Source organism: Camelus bactrianus, chromosome 1 (genome assembly GCF_048773025.1).
Source record: "Camelus bactrianus isolate YW-2024 breed Bactrian camel chromosome 1, ASM4877302v1, whole genome shotgun sequence".
In the NCBI taxonomy this organism is placed as follows: Eukaryota; Metazoa; Chordata; class Mammalia; order Artiodactyla; family Camelidae; genus Camelus; species Camelus bactrianus.
The window spans coordinates 21,702,038-21,720,209 of NC_133539.1; the positions used below are offsets into that span (position 1 = coordinate 21,702,038).

Sequence of the window (18,172 nt, forward strand, 5' to 3'; positions counted from 1 at the left end):
AGGTAGTGTTGGCAGGCCTTGGAAACTGGCTGGATGTGGCAGGAGAGAGGAGGTCAAGGAAGATGCAGAGGTTTCTGTGAGTGGATGATTAGTGGTACCGTTTGCTGAGACAGAAAGAATGAAAACAAGAATGAGTTGGAGAAGGAATAATTGTGTGTTCCCTTTATTACATGTTTAATCTGAGACACCTACACCCATACACAGTAAATAAGTTGATAAATGTATCTACTTCTCAAAAAAGGGTGTAGAAAATGAAGACTATCACTATGTTGATAAAATGATCTTACACAAATGAATTATTCTACAAAACAGAAATAGATTCACAGACATAGTGAACAAACTTTTGCTTACTGGGGAGAAAGGGCATGGGAAGGGATAAATTGGGAGTTCAAGATTTGCAAATACTAAATATTATGTAAAAAATTGATAAACAACAAATTTCTTTTATATGGCACAGGGAACTATATTCAATATCTTGTAGTAACCTATAATGAAAAAGAATATGAAAATGCATATATGTACATATATGACTGAAACATTATGCTATAAACCAGAAACTGACACAGGTAAATGGACTATATTTCAATTTTTAAAAAAAGAGTGAATGAGAATATTCATCAAGAATGAGGAAAGAGGCTAGAACAAAATCTAAAGACAAAATCATTTAAGGAATCAGTAAAGAAAAAGAAATGTTTCACAGGCATAGAAAACAAACTTATGGTTACCAAAGGGAAAACATAGGGGAGGGATAAATTAGGAGTTTTGGATTAGCAGACACAAACTACTATATATAAAACAGATTAAAAAAACAAGGTCCTACTATATAGCATAGGAAGCTATATTTAATATCTTATAATAACATATAATGAAAAATAATATGAAAAAAAGTGTATATATATATATAATGACTAAATCACTATGCTGTATGCCAGAAACTACCTCAGCATTGCAAATCAACTAGACTTCAATATAAAAAGTAGAACGAGTGTTTATTGATACTAATTTGTGTTGTTTTGCTTCAGTTTTGTTTCAAAATGAACTAGCAACATATAAATAATGGCAACAATTACTTAAAAGAATATTAAAGTTTAGTTACCGTACAAACTGCATTTTAATCACCTCATTTTTCCTATGAATTTAATCATGGAAAATAAAATAAATGGAAATAGAATGTCCATAACTTTAGATATTCATAACTTTTGGATTGTAGGAGTAAAAGGCTATTTGCAAGCTTTGATTAAAGTATTCCATTTTATATGAAATAAAACAAATTCAATTACAGTAAATTATTTCATATTTAATTGAAATTTTACTATAAATATTCTGGATTACACAAGACATTTCTTCACATACATACATACACAAACAGCTTGGAATGTTGTTTTTTATAAAATGAAAAAATCTTGGAAAGTGATTTGAAATCCTCAAGAGATTGAAGTTTTTAAGAGAAATCAAAAGAATTCTGTTTAAACTAAGTGTTGCTATTTATTACTTTTAAGGTGTTTGGAATTTAAATGCACAACAGGGAAAAAATATCCAGCTTCATTTTCAAGAATTTGATTTAGAAAATATTGCAGATGTAGTTGAAATCAGAGATGGTGAAGGAGACGATTCCTTGCTGTTAGGTAAGTCTCCGACTGAAGTGTTGTGAATGTCAAATGGCTCAAGACGTTGGACTGAGAGCATCTCTGAATAAGTGCAGTCACACTTTCACAACTAGCAAAATGAAAATACAACAGCAGAGTAATGTCGAATTTCACTGAAGCTTCCAATATGAGGCATGTTTGCAATGACGACAGAATAATATTCTTCTTGAGTGTTCTTGGCAAGCCAGGATTAATAGCTTTGCATCAGCAGTTCCTTCCAACTGATACTAATTCACCACAGTAAGCATTACACCTTGTAGACTAAGAGCTAAGAACACCCTTAATGCAGTTTTCTATGCATTATGTGCACATCGTATGTCCATAGATAGCTGTTCAATTAGGTTTCATTTCACTTCAAACTAAAGAAACAGTTGTGGGTTTTATGCAAAACTTTTAAATAATTTGTATTTTATGTTCCATTATTACTTTCTCTGTGTCTCTAGTACTAGTTGCTTCTATATGTCTCTGAGAATGATTTAAAAAATTGACCAAAGTTGATTTTCCCTATATTTATTGATCATTAATTTTTTAATAGACATAGAGGAAAAGTGTACTATTCCAGGGGAAATTATTATACCTAGATCATAAAATAGATGCTCATATAGTAAAGATCCAATAATAGCCCATATCCTATTGAACTACTTATTAAGAAATTGTCTCTCGATAAGTCATGCATTAAACTATGAAAATGCATGAAAGGTCAACTGAAATGCAGAAACAACACAACTTACAAGTAAAAGTGTCTTATCTAACTGTGTTTTAGACCTATATTAATCATTTCCTATAAAATCTGGCCAGATAGCTATGCAATCACATGAACACTGCAACCAATGGGTAAAAACTCCAGAGGGTACTTTCTATAGCAATGAAGGAGCTGAGTGGTGGAGAGGGTTCCCCAGCCACACTCATCCATCACCCATTATGCAGAGTTCTTCAGCAAAATCCCACCAAGTTCTAGAGTATAAGTTTCCTGGGAGAGGATTTTGAGAGCCACACACAGAACAGATAAGTAATGAAAGTCTCAGTGAGGCGAGGAGCCTCGTGCTAGCAAGAACCAAGGAACTTCAAATATGATTTTCATATATGCAGTTATAAACACATTTTGAGGAGTTTTTCCATTTTCAGCTTGCATTGTCTTTCTAATAAAAACTACAGTGTCTCATTATCTAAGAAAAACCCATTTTTATCATTTTACCTCATAGTATTTCCATCAATCATTGAAAAGCAAGTAAGAATTCCAAAAAGATCTCATAATCATAGTTTTCAAATTTGTAGACAAGACATTCTTTTGAAACAGAATCACTTTCAAGGACTCCAATGTATATTGGATTCATATATATATACATAGAGAGAGAGTGTGTTTTTTAGTCAAGAGTATTTTATTGTTTATGAAACCCTCAAGCCCAGGGATTAGATGGAAATAATTTGAGAGCTACCATTTAGGTTTATTTGTCTCTAATTAATTCATCTTTTGGATTAAGTTAATGATTCAACTTATAAAAAATGTCGAATAAACTTGGACAAAAAATTATTAAGGGAGACTATAATCACTGTTATTTTATAAAGGTCTTTAAAAGCAGGAAAAGAATCATTTTTCTAGGGTAACATGAGCTTTGAACAGTGGTGCTAAGCCAGACAATATTGTGAGTCATTCATTGTTAAATCATAGAGGTATAGAAACCTTAATTAATACTAGAAAAAGTCATTGGGGAAGTTGGCTTTCCTAGAAGCATTGTCTAAAATGTAAAAGAATGTACACACTCACTTACATGTGGCTATTCTGCAGCGAGCCATGCTGCACGTTGCATACATCTGGAAGACAATTGAGGAAAAGGATCTATTTTCTTCGAGTTGAAGAATTGTCTCACTAATTATCTCGTTTTCCTTTGGAGCAGCTGTGTACACAGGGCCTGGTCCAGTAAAGGATGTGTTCTCAACCACCAACAGGATGACTGTTCTTTTTATCACTGATGAAGAGTTGGCAAAGGGAGGATTTGAAGCAAATTTCACTACTGGGTATCACTTGGGGATTCCTGGTAAGTGCACTCAGGATTGCATGTTGCCTTGTAACTTTTGGAGCAAAACCATCCAAACATACAGGACTTAATTTCAATGATTGCATGCTAGTGCACTCATTCATTCTTCCTCATCTTAAAGGAGATTTTCTTCCTTTCAACCTCTTTAACCACTACCTGATTTTGTTCAAAGCAGCAATCCACACTGCTTTTTCAGCAGACCTATTTGCACTTCTCTGGTGTGGCAAGAGTTGTGCGTTTTGTTCCTTGCAGAGGGGCATTTTAAACTGTAGAGAGAGGTTCTTGGCACTGTAAGGAAGGAGGATTGGCTGTCATGATCCTTTTGCCAAGAACGTCTTGAGAGAACAGCAGGGAGACAGGCAAGTGAGCTGTTTGGATGCCAACAACGTCCAATTAAGAAATTAACATCATTAACTTCTTGGAGACAAGCCATGTAAAGACACTGCCATGGAGGATGAGGAATTTGATGCTGATATTTGCTGGGATGCACAACCTTATTACCCTGTAATTTTATAGTATCCATAACAAAATCAGCAGGAAAAACAAAATGGTGGCCTGCCTGCTCATCATGGAGATTATATATATATATATGTGTGTGTGTGTCTTTTCATTCAAATATGCAAGATATGAAGCTACTCTGTATTCAACAGTCTGCAGAGAATTTTTATAGCTTACTGCTTCACTTGGACTATGATGATTTTAAATGCTTCTGTCCCACAACTTAGTGGTTCTCTCTAGGTACAAATATGTCAGGTAAACAGAACACACATTCCTCCTATGTTGACCTTTCCCTTCCATAGGAGATTGTGGTCAGTTTGTCTTTAGCCAGAATGTCTAGAAAAGAGGTAGTATTGGAGCATTGATCTTCATCTGGCCTATTATCTAATCCCAGATTTATCTGTGCAAATATCTGTCCCTCCACTCACCACCGGCCCAGGCCTTAGACTCCATCCCAGAAAATTGTACACTTCCAGCTTTGCTACAAATGTAGAAGTTGACCTGTAGCTTATCTACCCTCTGGCCCTGAAAATAAGTCATAAGAATTGTTATTATGCAAGCTACTTGGGTGGGAGTAAATGGTAGCCTAACCAACTTCCTGTTCTTCTGGATTTTGTGATTGGTCTTAGAAGCAGCTACTTATGATTTATGAGCAACACTGACAGGAATCAATCAAAAAATCAGTGAAATAAGCAAACAAAACTATGAAGGCCTATGAAAAAATTTACAGCACGAAAGAAAAGGAATAAAGACTTTGAGACTGACAGACAATTAGAATTTATCTCAAAACAGAGTACATGAAAAAGGAGAAAATGTAGAAAATATGATTTAAAATTATCTTAATTTATAAATTAAATTATTTGTTTTTAAATTACATTTATAATTATTTTTCAAAACAGCACAAAAGGAAATATATTGACATGAAAATATCACTGGATGTTATGTACTTATGTATATATGTGTATAAATATAATGGGTAACATATATAATGTATATAAAATCAGAAACATAGAAGAAAAGTAAATCACTGCCTTGGAAAATGTTAATCAAGACAATTTTGAGACTACTATTTTGAATTGAGTTACTAATTCTATCCCTATGTTCATCTATGGGCAGAGGAATTTCTTATTGAAATTCTACCACTACTAGATTATTTTTTCTGATTTGATCAGAGTTTTTTGTTAACAGTGGAAACTGCATGGTTTTTTGGTCAACTGCACACTGATTCAAAGTCTCTGGCACCAAAATACCACATTTTCACAAAAATATTGCACAAAAGCATGATCAAGAATGCTAAAACAATATATAAAGAGACAGAAAAATGTGTGAGTCTGTGATAGACATGCAGGAAAAAACACCAACCCACAAGCTGAAAGTGATAGTCATTCAGAAGGAAAAAAACCCATCAAAACTAATATTGAAAGGTATAGTGGGGGAAAAAAACTATATACTTTCTAGACCAGATTAAAGTGACTGAAAAATGATACAGTCTTATCGTTTATTGTAAAAAAATTTACAAGCAGAAATCAGTGTTATAACATTTCCTATTTGAAATTTTAAATTTCCATAGGAAAATTTTTCAGCACATTTTTAAGGAAAATAAATAGAATCACCTTTCAACGATGTTAAAAATCAGTCCAGCTATATATTTTAGTCATTTTCTGATGAATATTTAAAAACAGTGGAGTGGTATTTCTAAATTTTTGAGAAGAAACTTCCACAGTAAAAAAAAAAATGTATAGGCATTAATATCCCTTGTATTTGAATGCAATAGAATTCTGTGCTCTGTTCTATAAAGCAGCTTAAAATAGAGTAAGAAAATACCTAACAGCAATTCTCTTGGAGGGAAGGGGCTCCCAACTTGCTTTCCGAGAATTTCGTGCAAGGAATTTTTGAAAGAAGTACTATATTTTTAAAGAAATGGAGATGAATAGAAAAACCGTCTGAACTAATGAGATAAAAAACTAAGAGCTCTAACCAATAAGGGAGTGAATTTATTCACGAATCCAAACTACTGAAATAATGATTGAGCCTTCCACCATCTGCAAAAGTGAAAGCATTTTGAAATGAAATTTTAGAGAAGTAGTAGGTCTTTAAATCAATGTTTTAAATAGTAAATGAGAAGGGAAGAAAGAGGTGGAAAGAGAATAGATCGTGGAAAAGAAGGTGGCAACATCTCTCCCATCAAAAATAATACAGTTACTGGCTTTAATAAGAAAAGTATGCTAAGCATTTTGAAAAATAGTACAAGCAATTTCTATTCAAGATAAAAGACAAAAGAAATTAATCTATGGCTTCCAACACAAAATAGGTGATTTATGGTGTAGATGTTTAGATTGATTTGCCCTTCGGGTAGATTTTAGTTACTGTGATTAGTATTTAAGCATAAATCATTTAGAGAAAATTCCCTTGACTGAAGCTAGAATGGAGTCTTCCATGACCATCACTGTGTGCTGAATACACTGGGAATGCGGTTTCATGTTCCTCTTGGACACGGGACAGATGCTGCGGGGGAATAGAAAATAGAGTGATTGAGTCATCATCGGCACAGTCTTCTCCCAGGGAGATTTTTACACCAAAAGGCTTAAAAGCAATTACAGAACCAGGGAGTTGGCAGTGGAAGATAATCACGCTGGTAACAGAGAGATTAAGCACACAGATCTGTTTATATTGGTGCTCTGCTTTGCTGGTCATTTTAGGAGAAAAAAGCGTAAAAGGCACAGCATCCATTTTCAGCATTTATGTGCTTTATTTATCTTCTGAGATACTTTGGGGACACCTTCCAAAGCATTCAGTTGAAATATATGTCTATTGTATAATGTATTTTTGTATCTCCTTTCTTTATCTAATTTTTAACATTTTATTTACACTAAGGTATATGAAATACAGATTTATTAAGATCATTCTCCTATACATGTCCCCGTATTGCACTTTTCTGAATCTCAGAGTCTTAATTTGGAATTCAATTGTGCTTATCAGGCAACTGTGGAAGAGGTGGCTGATTACATTTGGGGGTTTGGAGCCCTCCCCAGATTGAGTGGCATGTGCCTTAGAGATCAATTCAGTTCCATTTCAAACCAAGCATATGCTGACTAAATGAGGCAGGGCTATGGGAGACTTCATAAAAAGAAGATGGAGAAATTCAATTCTTAGCAATATTTCTTTCCCTTGCTCTCACCATGGGCACAAAATGATCAGAAATAAGACATCAGAGGCCACAGAGAGTTAAACTTTTGGATTAAAGTTTGCTTAATGAAGCTGAGCCGTTATATGTTGCAAAAAATCAGAATCCAGTTCATGTATAGGAAGGAAAATTTTGAGAGAGTTTATTTACACTTCTCAGAATTTGACATTTTTATTCAGTTAAGCAAAAGTGATTATTTTGCCCCATTCAGCATTTTTTTATCCAATACATTCATCTTAGAGAAATAGGTTCATTTTTTGATGTTCATAGGGGATAACCCTAATCACATTGGCTAGAGCACAAAAATGAATTAGTTTTCAGATATTTACATGTTTCCATTCATATTTTTATTCAAATATTTAAATTTTCATTAGATGGATATGTGCTTTTCCAATTAAATGTAGCTTGGTTATACTAGTAAAAAAGTAAAATTATTAATAAATTTATCTGTGATTAAATTATTGGCATTAAAAACTCATTTTTACATAATGATTTTAACAAACTATGAAAACAAAGTAATGGGATAATTTAAAAATAACTGGTGGTGACTAACATTCTATAAGTATATTAAAATATTTGATTATGGATACATAATTAGTCTGTTGACTTTCATAATATATATTAAATATAGAGTTAAAATAAATACGTAAATTTAAATACATGTATACCTAGTTTTAAGTATTCCTGTTTTCTAAATGAAAATTAATACTAGAAAAATTAAAATATAAAGTCAGTTAAAGCATTAATGCTTGCCTGTAGAATATGTGCCCATTTATCATCCTTCTAATCTGGTTTAAAAATATGCATTTGTGAAATAAATTGATAATTACATTTGCAAGAGTCTCCCTAATAGCATTATATTTGATATATGTAACCTGTTTCTTTCATCGGGTAAAGATTTATGGAAACAACTAGGCCAGCCATGCCTTGCTTAAAGTATTTTTTTATTATTTAAACTTGGTAAGAATGAAAAAATATAGACGTTATCAAAGTTTACAGTAACGTATACAAATAGCTCCAATTACTGTTGTACGATACCCAGAAGAAAGGATTAGTTGTGTTTTTTTGTGTTATCTGGAGGAGAAAATTGCACAACAGGCATTTGGAAGAAAGAATGGCAACTTCAAAATATTAATGAAAAGGAAGATTTTTTACTAATTTTGCTGCTATAGATAAAATTGATTCTGCATCCAGTGTATTCATATTGGTATACTAAATACATTTAATTTTTTTAAATTTATTCTTATGATATACCCAAGACATAAGTAGTATTTTTTCTTATTTGACAGTCAAGGGGATTGAATCTCTGAAAGATTAATTTATTTGCCCATGATCAAAAATAAATAAAAAGAAAATGGCTAAATTACAGATCAAACCAAGATCATATAATTCCACAGCTTATGTTTTAACTACCATTCAAGTTCAAATAAGTAAATTTTTTCTTCATAAGTCATAGAATCCATTCTTATTTTTCAAATTAATGGGGTTACCGTCAGTCAACTGCCTTATTTAAAAATAGAGTTTTTGAAATCATACTTTTAAAGATTTCTTTATACTGTGTCAACTTTATTACTAAGGTTCATACTGATTTTTGAGGCATACCTCTCATTTAACATAAATTAATTCACTTAACAGCTAACAAATATCTACTGATTTTCTACTGTGTGCCGGGCATTTTGTTAAGTCCTGGGCATACAAAGATGAAGAAACAAGGTATATGGGTGTTACAGCTAGTAAATTGCATATTCAATTTGAAGAATGGACTCAATGAGAATATAAACAGAAAAAGCTTTATTTTCCTCCATCTACTTTATTCTAAACCTCTCTTTTTGCTCCTGGATATTTTAGGCAGATATCTTCACTTTTCCAGGTTATGCAATTTTCTTAACCAGGTAATTAAGACTCTCTCTTAGGTATTAAAATGTACAGTCAAATATAGCACCAAAACTTTAATATCATCTAATTCAAAGCTTTTTTTTTTTTTTCCAAATCTCCCAACTCAGGCACAAATCATGGCCCGAAAATTTAAGGTAGAGGAGAGTGAAAATACTGTCTTTAATTTCTCTCCCACTTTCTTTCCCTTCCATCTTCCCATGGCTTCAGTTTTGGGAGAAAGGCCAAAAGGAAAACTCTGTCACCACCGTAGTTTTCTCCTGGCTAACAGTGTTCCTGGCCAAATGCTAACTCATGTGCAGAACAGAGTTACGTGTTCCTTTGAGTGTTCCTTTCTCCCTTCCCCAGGACTCCCACACCATACGCACGGGTAGTACACTGCTTCCCCTTGTGATGTCTTATAACTCTGCTTAGTTCCCAATCCCCACTCGCCAGCCTCCATTCCTGCACTTCTTTGTCCTGGAGCCAGCTTGTCCTGACAGGCAGCTGTCACTCCATTACCCTTCCAAGCGCCCACATGGCCGAACGGAAACTCACGCATGGCCCTGGACATGGAGAAAATGTAGGTTGTCTCTACCGCCCCCTTCTCTCCTAGACCTAACTACCATCAAGGAAAGGTCCAGCCAAATTTCTGACTTTTAAATTCATTGCACAGGATGTGAATACAAATCTTTATTGATATAGCTATCTGTCCCCAAACTTAAGGAAACTAAAGTCACCACCTCACATGAAATTTTTCACTTCACTTCAGTTTAGTCTGGTATTTTTTAAAAAGCATATCATGAAATCAACTTACTGGATTTTGCCCAGCATTCTTGTTATGGAACAGAATGGATGGAATTGGATACAATGAAATGGGATAGAATGAATGGAATAGAATAGAATAGAAATAATAAAACAAAATAAGAGTAAATTTTAATTTAGTTACACACGCATGCACACTTACACACACATAAGTATACACATTGCTGTGTACCCTGGAGTATGATTTAAAATATATTTTTTACTGCAGTCACAGTTGAAAAGAAAAGTCTGAAAGTGCCTGTACTAGCCCTGTGTAAGTGGCAGTCCTTATGCCTCTGCAAGGTAATAAATGTTCAACTGGGGAGTGAGAGTACAGCCTCCCTTCTTTAAGGCAACCCAGTTGGGTTCTTTCAGAGAGCCTAGAATTGGTTCTCCTGGGGCATCCCTCACTTGCTTTGCTGGATGGCCCCTTCCTCCCGTCTTCCACATGAAACACTCCTCCTTAAGTTTCCTATGTAGGCTTTTTTAAGAAAAAACTCTAATCATTTTTGTAATAGCTGGAAAAAAAAGTGATAGCTGGAAATTTATAGTTGCTAGACTAGTTTTGGTAATTTTTTTAAGTATTAGTATGGCTACATTTAGTACCTCTCTTTAGAACATAACAGTATTTGTCAGTGCCCTCAGATTTGGGACAACCACCTAGATTCTAAAACAACAGAAATGATTCCTTACAAGTGCCATTACATTTGGTCATCATAAATTGAGAAAGTCTCTATGGAGATGAGTACCATTTGTTTTGGAAACCATTTTCACTTGAATTGTGTATTCATGAAAGCAGTATAGTAGTTAATGATTAATATTCACTAACAGTTTTTAAAATACAGGTTTCCCTGTTTCTTTTTTTTTTTTTTTTTTTCAATTGCTTTTGCTTCCCCGTTATTATTGTCCATGTGCCACTTAGGGGAAGAAACTTTAAGCCTCTCCATATCCAACTACCATTTCCTTTCCCAGGGGACCCAAATCCCATGTGGCCCTCAACAGAGATCCCAGTGTCAGCACGTAGATGTCCCTCCCAGGCCGTAATCAGAAAACAACTTGAGGGAAGCAAATCCTTCTCCTCCAGGGAAACTAGGGCTGTCCCAGGGCACACGTCTTTAAGAATGAACAAACATATCCAGGAAACATAGTTCTCACTCCCTTTGAGCAATGAATATGTGTATTTCAAGTAGGCCTCTTTTGGCACAACTCAACCTCTGGCAAGAACCACCAGATCTACTCAGTTCCTTCCTTGTCCAGCTTCTTCATTTTCCTTCTGTGTCTTCGTGTCCAAGCACATTGCCATGACTTCAGCCTTGTCCTACTAATTTGGAACTGCATCCCTGTTTCCTTTCAAGTCACTGCTGCTACAGATCCCATTTCTTTAGACTACTTTTTCCTGCCTGACCATGCTTTAATTCAGCTCACTGTTTCCAGCCGGGTCCAACTTTGGTCCCTCCAAATAGCAACTTCTACATTTCTGTATAGTAATGGTGTGGAGGTATCCTTTGGACGGTTAAACCAAGAGGTCTCTTTATGCTTGGATAACATTCCAGTGGTTGTCATCTGTATGTTCATTTGGGTTGGAGATGTTTTATTGAAGAGAGACTAGCGGAGATTGTGAGAGAGGAATGGGACCAAAGCCATACCCTGCCTCAAAGGAGCTGCTTAAGCTTTTAGTCACACTCTTCTTTCTCAAGCCATGTCTCTGGCTTTGACAGGACTACTGCGGAAGCATTCTGAGCAATTAAGTATGTAATCGTATTCGGTATCAAAGCCAGCATAACTTTGCACTGTGGCAAAGAACTGGGGTTTAAGGAAGCAGAAGTGGGATGGGTACTCCAGAACTGCCTATTTGTCATTTCTTTATCCTATACAATGCATATTATTTCCCCCACAGAGCCTTGCAAGGAGGACAACTTTCAGTGTAAAGATGGAGAGTGTGTTCCACTGGTAAATCTCTGTGACGGGTTTCCACACTGTAAGGATGGGTCAGATGAAGCACATTGTGGTATGTTTTCTTTTTAAGAAAATACTGCTTATCCATTAACCTCTACAGTTGGATTCTACAAATATGAAAGGAAGATTAGTCTTGTAATTATTAGGGCAGATTTTGGTACTTTTGGGTTATGATCTCCTGGTGATTTCAGCACCTCTGTCTCCGTCCTGGTTAAAAGGAAAGTTAACATGCAGACCTTTGTTTTTGTTTGTTTAAATTTGACGACTTTTAATAACTTTAAGTCTAGGACAACCCATATGCAGGAAGAAAGCACAAAACACCACAAAGAGACAACAGCCCACACCAGGCACATTAGCACCATTCTTATTAACTGTTCTATTCTGTAGGTTGCCTACATACAGAGGCACCGTTATGCTCATTGATAACTCACATTCTTAGACTTAATCCTTTGCATTCTTGATTCTTCAGTATCTACTACTCCTCCTGCCTTGAGTCTTCGATTCAGTCCTACTCCAAATCTCTATAACATTATGAGAAATGGCTAGTTTTACTCCGTCCTACTTTTATTTCAAAGAAAATATTGAATGCAACTTCTTATGTGCCACGCACTATAACTGAGTGCTGTCAAACAATCTTAACAAAGTTAGAATTAATTCTACCTCAGCCACGGGAAGGTTGAGGCTTGGAGAGGTTAAGTGGCTTCCAAAGTTCCCTATAAACACCTAGTACGGGCTAGAGCTGTGTTTTCAACCTAAGTCTGTCTAATTCTAAAGTCAATGCTTTTCCTCTTTTTATAAGAAAAACAAGTAAACAATTAACGTTCACTTACAGAATTACAATATGGTGTCTGTGGATAAAACTACTGTTGGTGATGTTTTAACTGTCTGATAAGCCAGCTTAGCTTGGCCCAGTCCCTACCTGGCCTTAACACTCTATCCAAAACAGTTGTAAGATGGAAGGGAGGATGATGGAAAACAAATAACAAAAGAAACAGGCCAAAGAAAATAGTTTCTGGGGAAAGAAGTAGAAAAAAAATGCCTAAAGTTATCGCTGAACTTGAGTTTTCCTTCTTTCAAAGACTAAGCTTACAAGCTATGCTCTTCAGAAAAGATTTACTTTCTTTTTATTTGCTGTATTGCATATCTCTGTCCTTTCCACTTTTATACTGATATGAAAGAGCAAAATTCAGCCTGCCAAATTTGTATTTTTCAACTTAAGACTTCCAATATACCCTTAATAAAAAATACAACCAGTCTCTAAACTCTAAATGTTAAGAACATTGCATGTTTAGTTTAGAGTCATTTTTTACTTTTATCAACTTAGGTCAAAATGACTCCATCTTGATCTAATCTCTTTAGTGCGTCTTTTCAATGGTACAACAAGCAACAGTGGTTTGGTGCAATTCAGAATCCAGAGCGCATGGCATGTAGCTTGTGCTGAGAACTGGACCACCCAGATCTCAGATGATGTTTGTCAGCTGCTGGGACTAGGGTAAGTCATTCTACTCTGCTCTCTTTTAAATTATTCTCAAGCTTTTTTATGGGTCTTAAAGTGGGTTTATTAAGAAATTTAAAATTTCTGAAAATTATCTATTTAGAAAATACACATATTCAAAAGGAAGAAAATAAAAATCTAGCTTAACCCCATTCTCAAAAAACAAGCACAGTTAATAGCCTTTTTATAAATATTACATAAATACAAGGATATAGTAATAGTATATTATAAAATTACACAAAATATCATATTATGCTCTGTTTTTTAGCCTACTTACACATGAACATTTCTCATAGCATTAAATATTTTCTATAGATTATCATTTTTAAGAAAATGAAATATTCCATTTTCTGCTATATGGTGTAATATATATATAACTAACTGCAAGTGTACTTTAGAGAATATGCTTTTGCTGTATCTTCGCAACATGTTTATAATAGTTCTTTTGGGAAATTTGTAGCAGTATAATTGTGAGAAAGCATATGCAAAATTGCAAGACTTTCCCAAGAAGGGTGATGCAAGTGATAATTGCATGTTATGGACTCACCAAAACTTTATTATACCTGCCAATTTAATGTCATAATATATTACATCAAATATATAAGTTCACCATATTCATTTTTTTACCTTCCCATCAATCTCAAAAGTGATAAGATGAAAATGGGAGGTAATAAGTAGTGAGGATTTACTTCTTTTAAGTTGTATAATCAGTCCACTCTAATTCACCATTCTGACCCTTCGTTATTCATGATTTTGGAGATCTAACCAAACGCGGTCAGATGTGAACGTTTATCACTTATAGCACTGTATCATTACCAGGCTGGCCTGTCATATTCAACTACAAAGTCTGTAAATGTAAGAACCATGTCTATTTTATCATTGTTGCATTGCTAATATCTAGACTTACCTTTGTCTCAAAATACAGGTGCTAAATAATCTGTTGAAGTACTAAATTATTCGTTATATAAAATATATATATGTATAAATATATATCTAACTAAATATATGTTAAAAGTATACATTTCTATATTTGTCAGTTATAAATCATTATAATTTCCTTTCTGTCCTGAACTGGAGAATGATTTTCTAAATTATTTTAAAAGATTACATAAAATTACAAAGGAAAATAATTTAAGTCCACATGCACACATGCCCCCAGCATTTCCCTGTTTATCTCAACTATTCTTAGTTCATCAAAATCAAATTTAATAGCTTTCCTCATCAGGGGACCTCTCTCTGATTAATAATTCATATAACAGTCTTCATGCTATACACAGATTTTTAAAAATTGATTTCAAAATGTTTATTTTCTAACCCCCAAACCTATGTTCCACTAGAAATAACATTAGTGAAGTGTTTCAAAGTGTTTTTTTTTTCAACCCAAAACATTATTTTCCACTAAAAATAATGTTAGTGCAGTGGTTAGGTCCTGGTGTCGCCGTAATAGCTGTTTAATTCCCAGTAGACTGGGAGAGTTAAATTGATTACTAATGCCAAGATAGTACCTAACCACCACATACAGATATTTTACAATAAGAAAATTTGTTGAGGTCCCAGTCGGAGTATCAGAAATGCTCCATAACTTCCTGCAATTGGATTGAGAGCTTTCGACTCCCTTTACCTCCTCTAATGTTACCCATTCAGAACAGGAACTCCCCAGCTCCAAGTCTCATCCAAGTGATCTCAGCCTCATCAGAAAGGCAATTCCTATCAAGATCCAAGGGAGGAAGTGAGTTTCGTCATCCAGTATGTAAATCATCATCAATTTGGTTTAGGTGTATTAGTCGGAAAATTCCTGCACTTTATATATATTTATCCCTTTAATTACACATTGCAGTTTGTGTTCTACCAGAAACCCTTTCAACATGGGGGGCTTTGAGACATAGAGTCTTGGAGGAAGGTAGGTCGTAGGGAGAATACTGTTTTTTGATGAAGAATCCACACAACACTGAAAAGGACAGTTGTTTATCCTCACTTCAAGTAAAGCGCTGGGTAAGTGGCTCGGATTCCAGATTCCTACCTTAATGTTGACTTCAGTTCAGTAGTGAGTTCATACAGCTGCGGCCCTTGGAAGTCATTTGTTTCCCCTTCTAAATCTGCCAATAAAACGGAGGAGCTATTTTACAAACTGAGAAACTTAGTAAAGTTTAGGCTGACGAGATTGGTTACTTGACATTGTGTCCCCAGCTGATGAATCCAAATGCCCTGGGTGACTGGGCTCTTCCTGCACAGGAGCCTGTGGTCCAGTTCATCACCTTCCTAAGCAATCACTATATGATTAGAAACACAGGCATGCTTTCCATTGTGGTGTTCCCTAGAGGACATATGGGGTTAAGATGAACCATTTACAAAGATCAAAATGATCAACATCTTCTTCGGCAGAAATGTTTCTTAATGCATTTGAATAAAAATAAAATATGATAGCATGCTATTGACTCCCGTTATGTGAGAGAAGATATTAGAAAGGAAATATTTAACTTTATTAACAGTTGCTAATATAAATATATGATTTTGATTACTCCAGGTCAGAAATCAAAGCATTGGCAATCATATTCTATCTGTTCTTCAGATAAATAAGACACGGTTTTGGCTTTAAATGCTTATGTGGTACAGATAGTCACATCAATAGATAATTGCAATATAATGTGATAACTACAACGTGCTATAGGAGAACCTATATGCAATTTGTGCATGTCAGGGAAGGCTCTCTAAGACAATGGCTAGTCCAGTGGCTTGTGCCGTGTGGATGACAGCCAATTCCACACAGCTGTATATGATCTATTTACATGTTTTTCCCCGCAGCCAGATTTTGCTCTCTGGTTCACTGACCTTATTTCTTATGAATCACAGTCCTTCCAGATGGAGACCGGGACAGAGAGCTAAATTTTTTACTGGGTGTAAAGCTAGTAGTACATCCCACTGCCTTCGATACAGTATTTTTGATAAAGGTCAGGCGCTTGCTTTCTTCAGAAATGAGTCAGGTCATCTCTGCAAAGACTTTAATCTGTGGGCCTGCACTTATTACATGGTCTCCATAGAGCTCTAGTAATTGAAAGAAAGTTATAGCCTTAATGAGAATTTGCCTAGACTGGTGCATGGTAACCAAAAGAAAACTTAGCGAGTTTAAAATGATGTGTTTGGTACAGTGGAAAGTAATTTAGGAGTCGATTTATTAAAAAGGCACTGGAGTCTCTCAAGATTATTTATGCAGATAGGGCACAAAATGCAGTTCCCCACAGATTCTGGTAAGTCATATGAGGCAGATTTCATCAGCCTTCCCTTTTTTAAATGAAATATTTTCATTCCCTGACACTTACAGCATGCATAAGTAGAAGGTACTTTGAATAACATTTTCATGTCTCTGATCAAAGTATGAAAGAAAACATTTTATACTGATGCAGAAATAATCGTTAAGGAAACTTAGAGTAGTGATTTTTAAAATGAGATTTCCTAGGAAAGCACACCACCCTGTTACTAACCCAGTAAATGACCTATGCGGTTGATTTGCCCCGCTAAGCCAGTAAAAGCTAGAAGTCATCAGGGTCTGTACAGCTGCACAAAATTTAAGAAATACTAATGTTTTTTTTTTAAAAATAGAGCTAGATATATGTATCCCCATCAGGCAGTGCTATAAGGAGCTGGTGCTCATGTTTAAGTCCCATGATAATCCTGTGCTAGGTATCTTCTGTTCAGATACCAGAAACATCACACTGACTCTCTTGTTCTGAAACCCAAAACAAGAAATGGAATTCCTTCAAGGTTCTTCCATTCCAGAGGTGTTTTGAAAATGTTGGTGGAGAATGGAGGGTAAGGGGTAAAATTTTTTTTAATTAGTCTTACAAATAAATAGAGCATGATAATTTAACTTCCTGTATAAGCACCACCACAGAGTTGCATTCACAATTCAGCACTGAAAATAGTTTTCTGGGAAACTGAAAAATGGAACCTGTGCTTCAGATGAGTTTAAGAAATTGGTGGACAAATTATGTTCTTGTTCATATTTTCTGTCAGTGTCCCCAGCTTTTCAGCTATGTGGGCAAAGCCTTAACAAAACTACAAAAGTATAGGAATTAGGTGAAAAAAATATAATGATGACCTTCAATTCTGAATGATTTTATTTGCTATCTTGACACAAAAATAGGTAAATAACATTTTCTGGTTTTTTAGTTTTAATATTTAGTTTTTTAATTTATAAGTTCAACACAAAAAGGAAATTTTAATTTTATTCTTAGCTATGTTCCTGGGGAGGGATGGGTAAGGCAGTGGGCTGGTGGGGCAGGGGCAGCTGTGGGCAAGATCATGGAAAAAAATTTTTATTTTACTTGGTTTAACTGGCCAAGCTAAGAAGCTCACCATTTGCCTGAATTACAATGTATAACTCTGATTTTTTTTTCCTATTTCGGAATTAGAAATGCATTAATTAAGAATAAGTAAAGAGAAAATAATTAATAGCAAACTATAGTCATCGTATAACTTCCTGAGAGTAATCTTTAATAGGCTTATTATCTAACAGGGTTGGGGAAAGCACAGTGGTTGGGTAACTATATTTGCTATGAGCAAGGGAGTGAAAATAAGAGAGCCACTGACTTGTAATCCAGGAGCTAGATCGGCAGCTCCCAAACCTGGTGATACGTTAGAGTCACCTGGCCGTCGTCCCAGACATTCAGACTCGGGGCGGTCT

The 18,172-nt window shown here is 35.0% G+C and overlaps 1 protein-coding gene across 1 annotated transcript in view; it reads left to right on the forward strand.

Moving 5' to 3' along the window:
- TMPRSS15 (transmembrane serine protease 15) overlaps positions 1–18,172 on the forward strand; it is a 107,090-nt gene that overhangs the window by 56,602 nt on the left and 32,316 nt on the right. The window contains exons 16-19 of the mRNA XM_010960134.3: positions 1,500–1,625; positions 3,542–3,682; positions 11,938–12,048; positions 13,356–13,488. Of these exons, the coding sequence (XP_010958436.1) occupies positions 1,500–1,625; positions 3,542–3,682; positions 11,938–12,048; positions 13,356–13,488 (511 nt within the window). The remainder of the gene's footprint in view (positions 1–1,499; positions 1,626–3,541; positions 3,683–11,937; positions 12,049–13,355; positions 13,489–18,172) is intronic.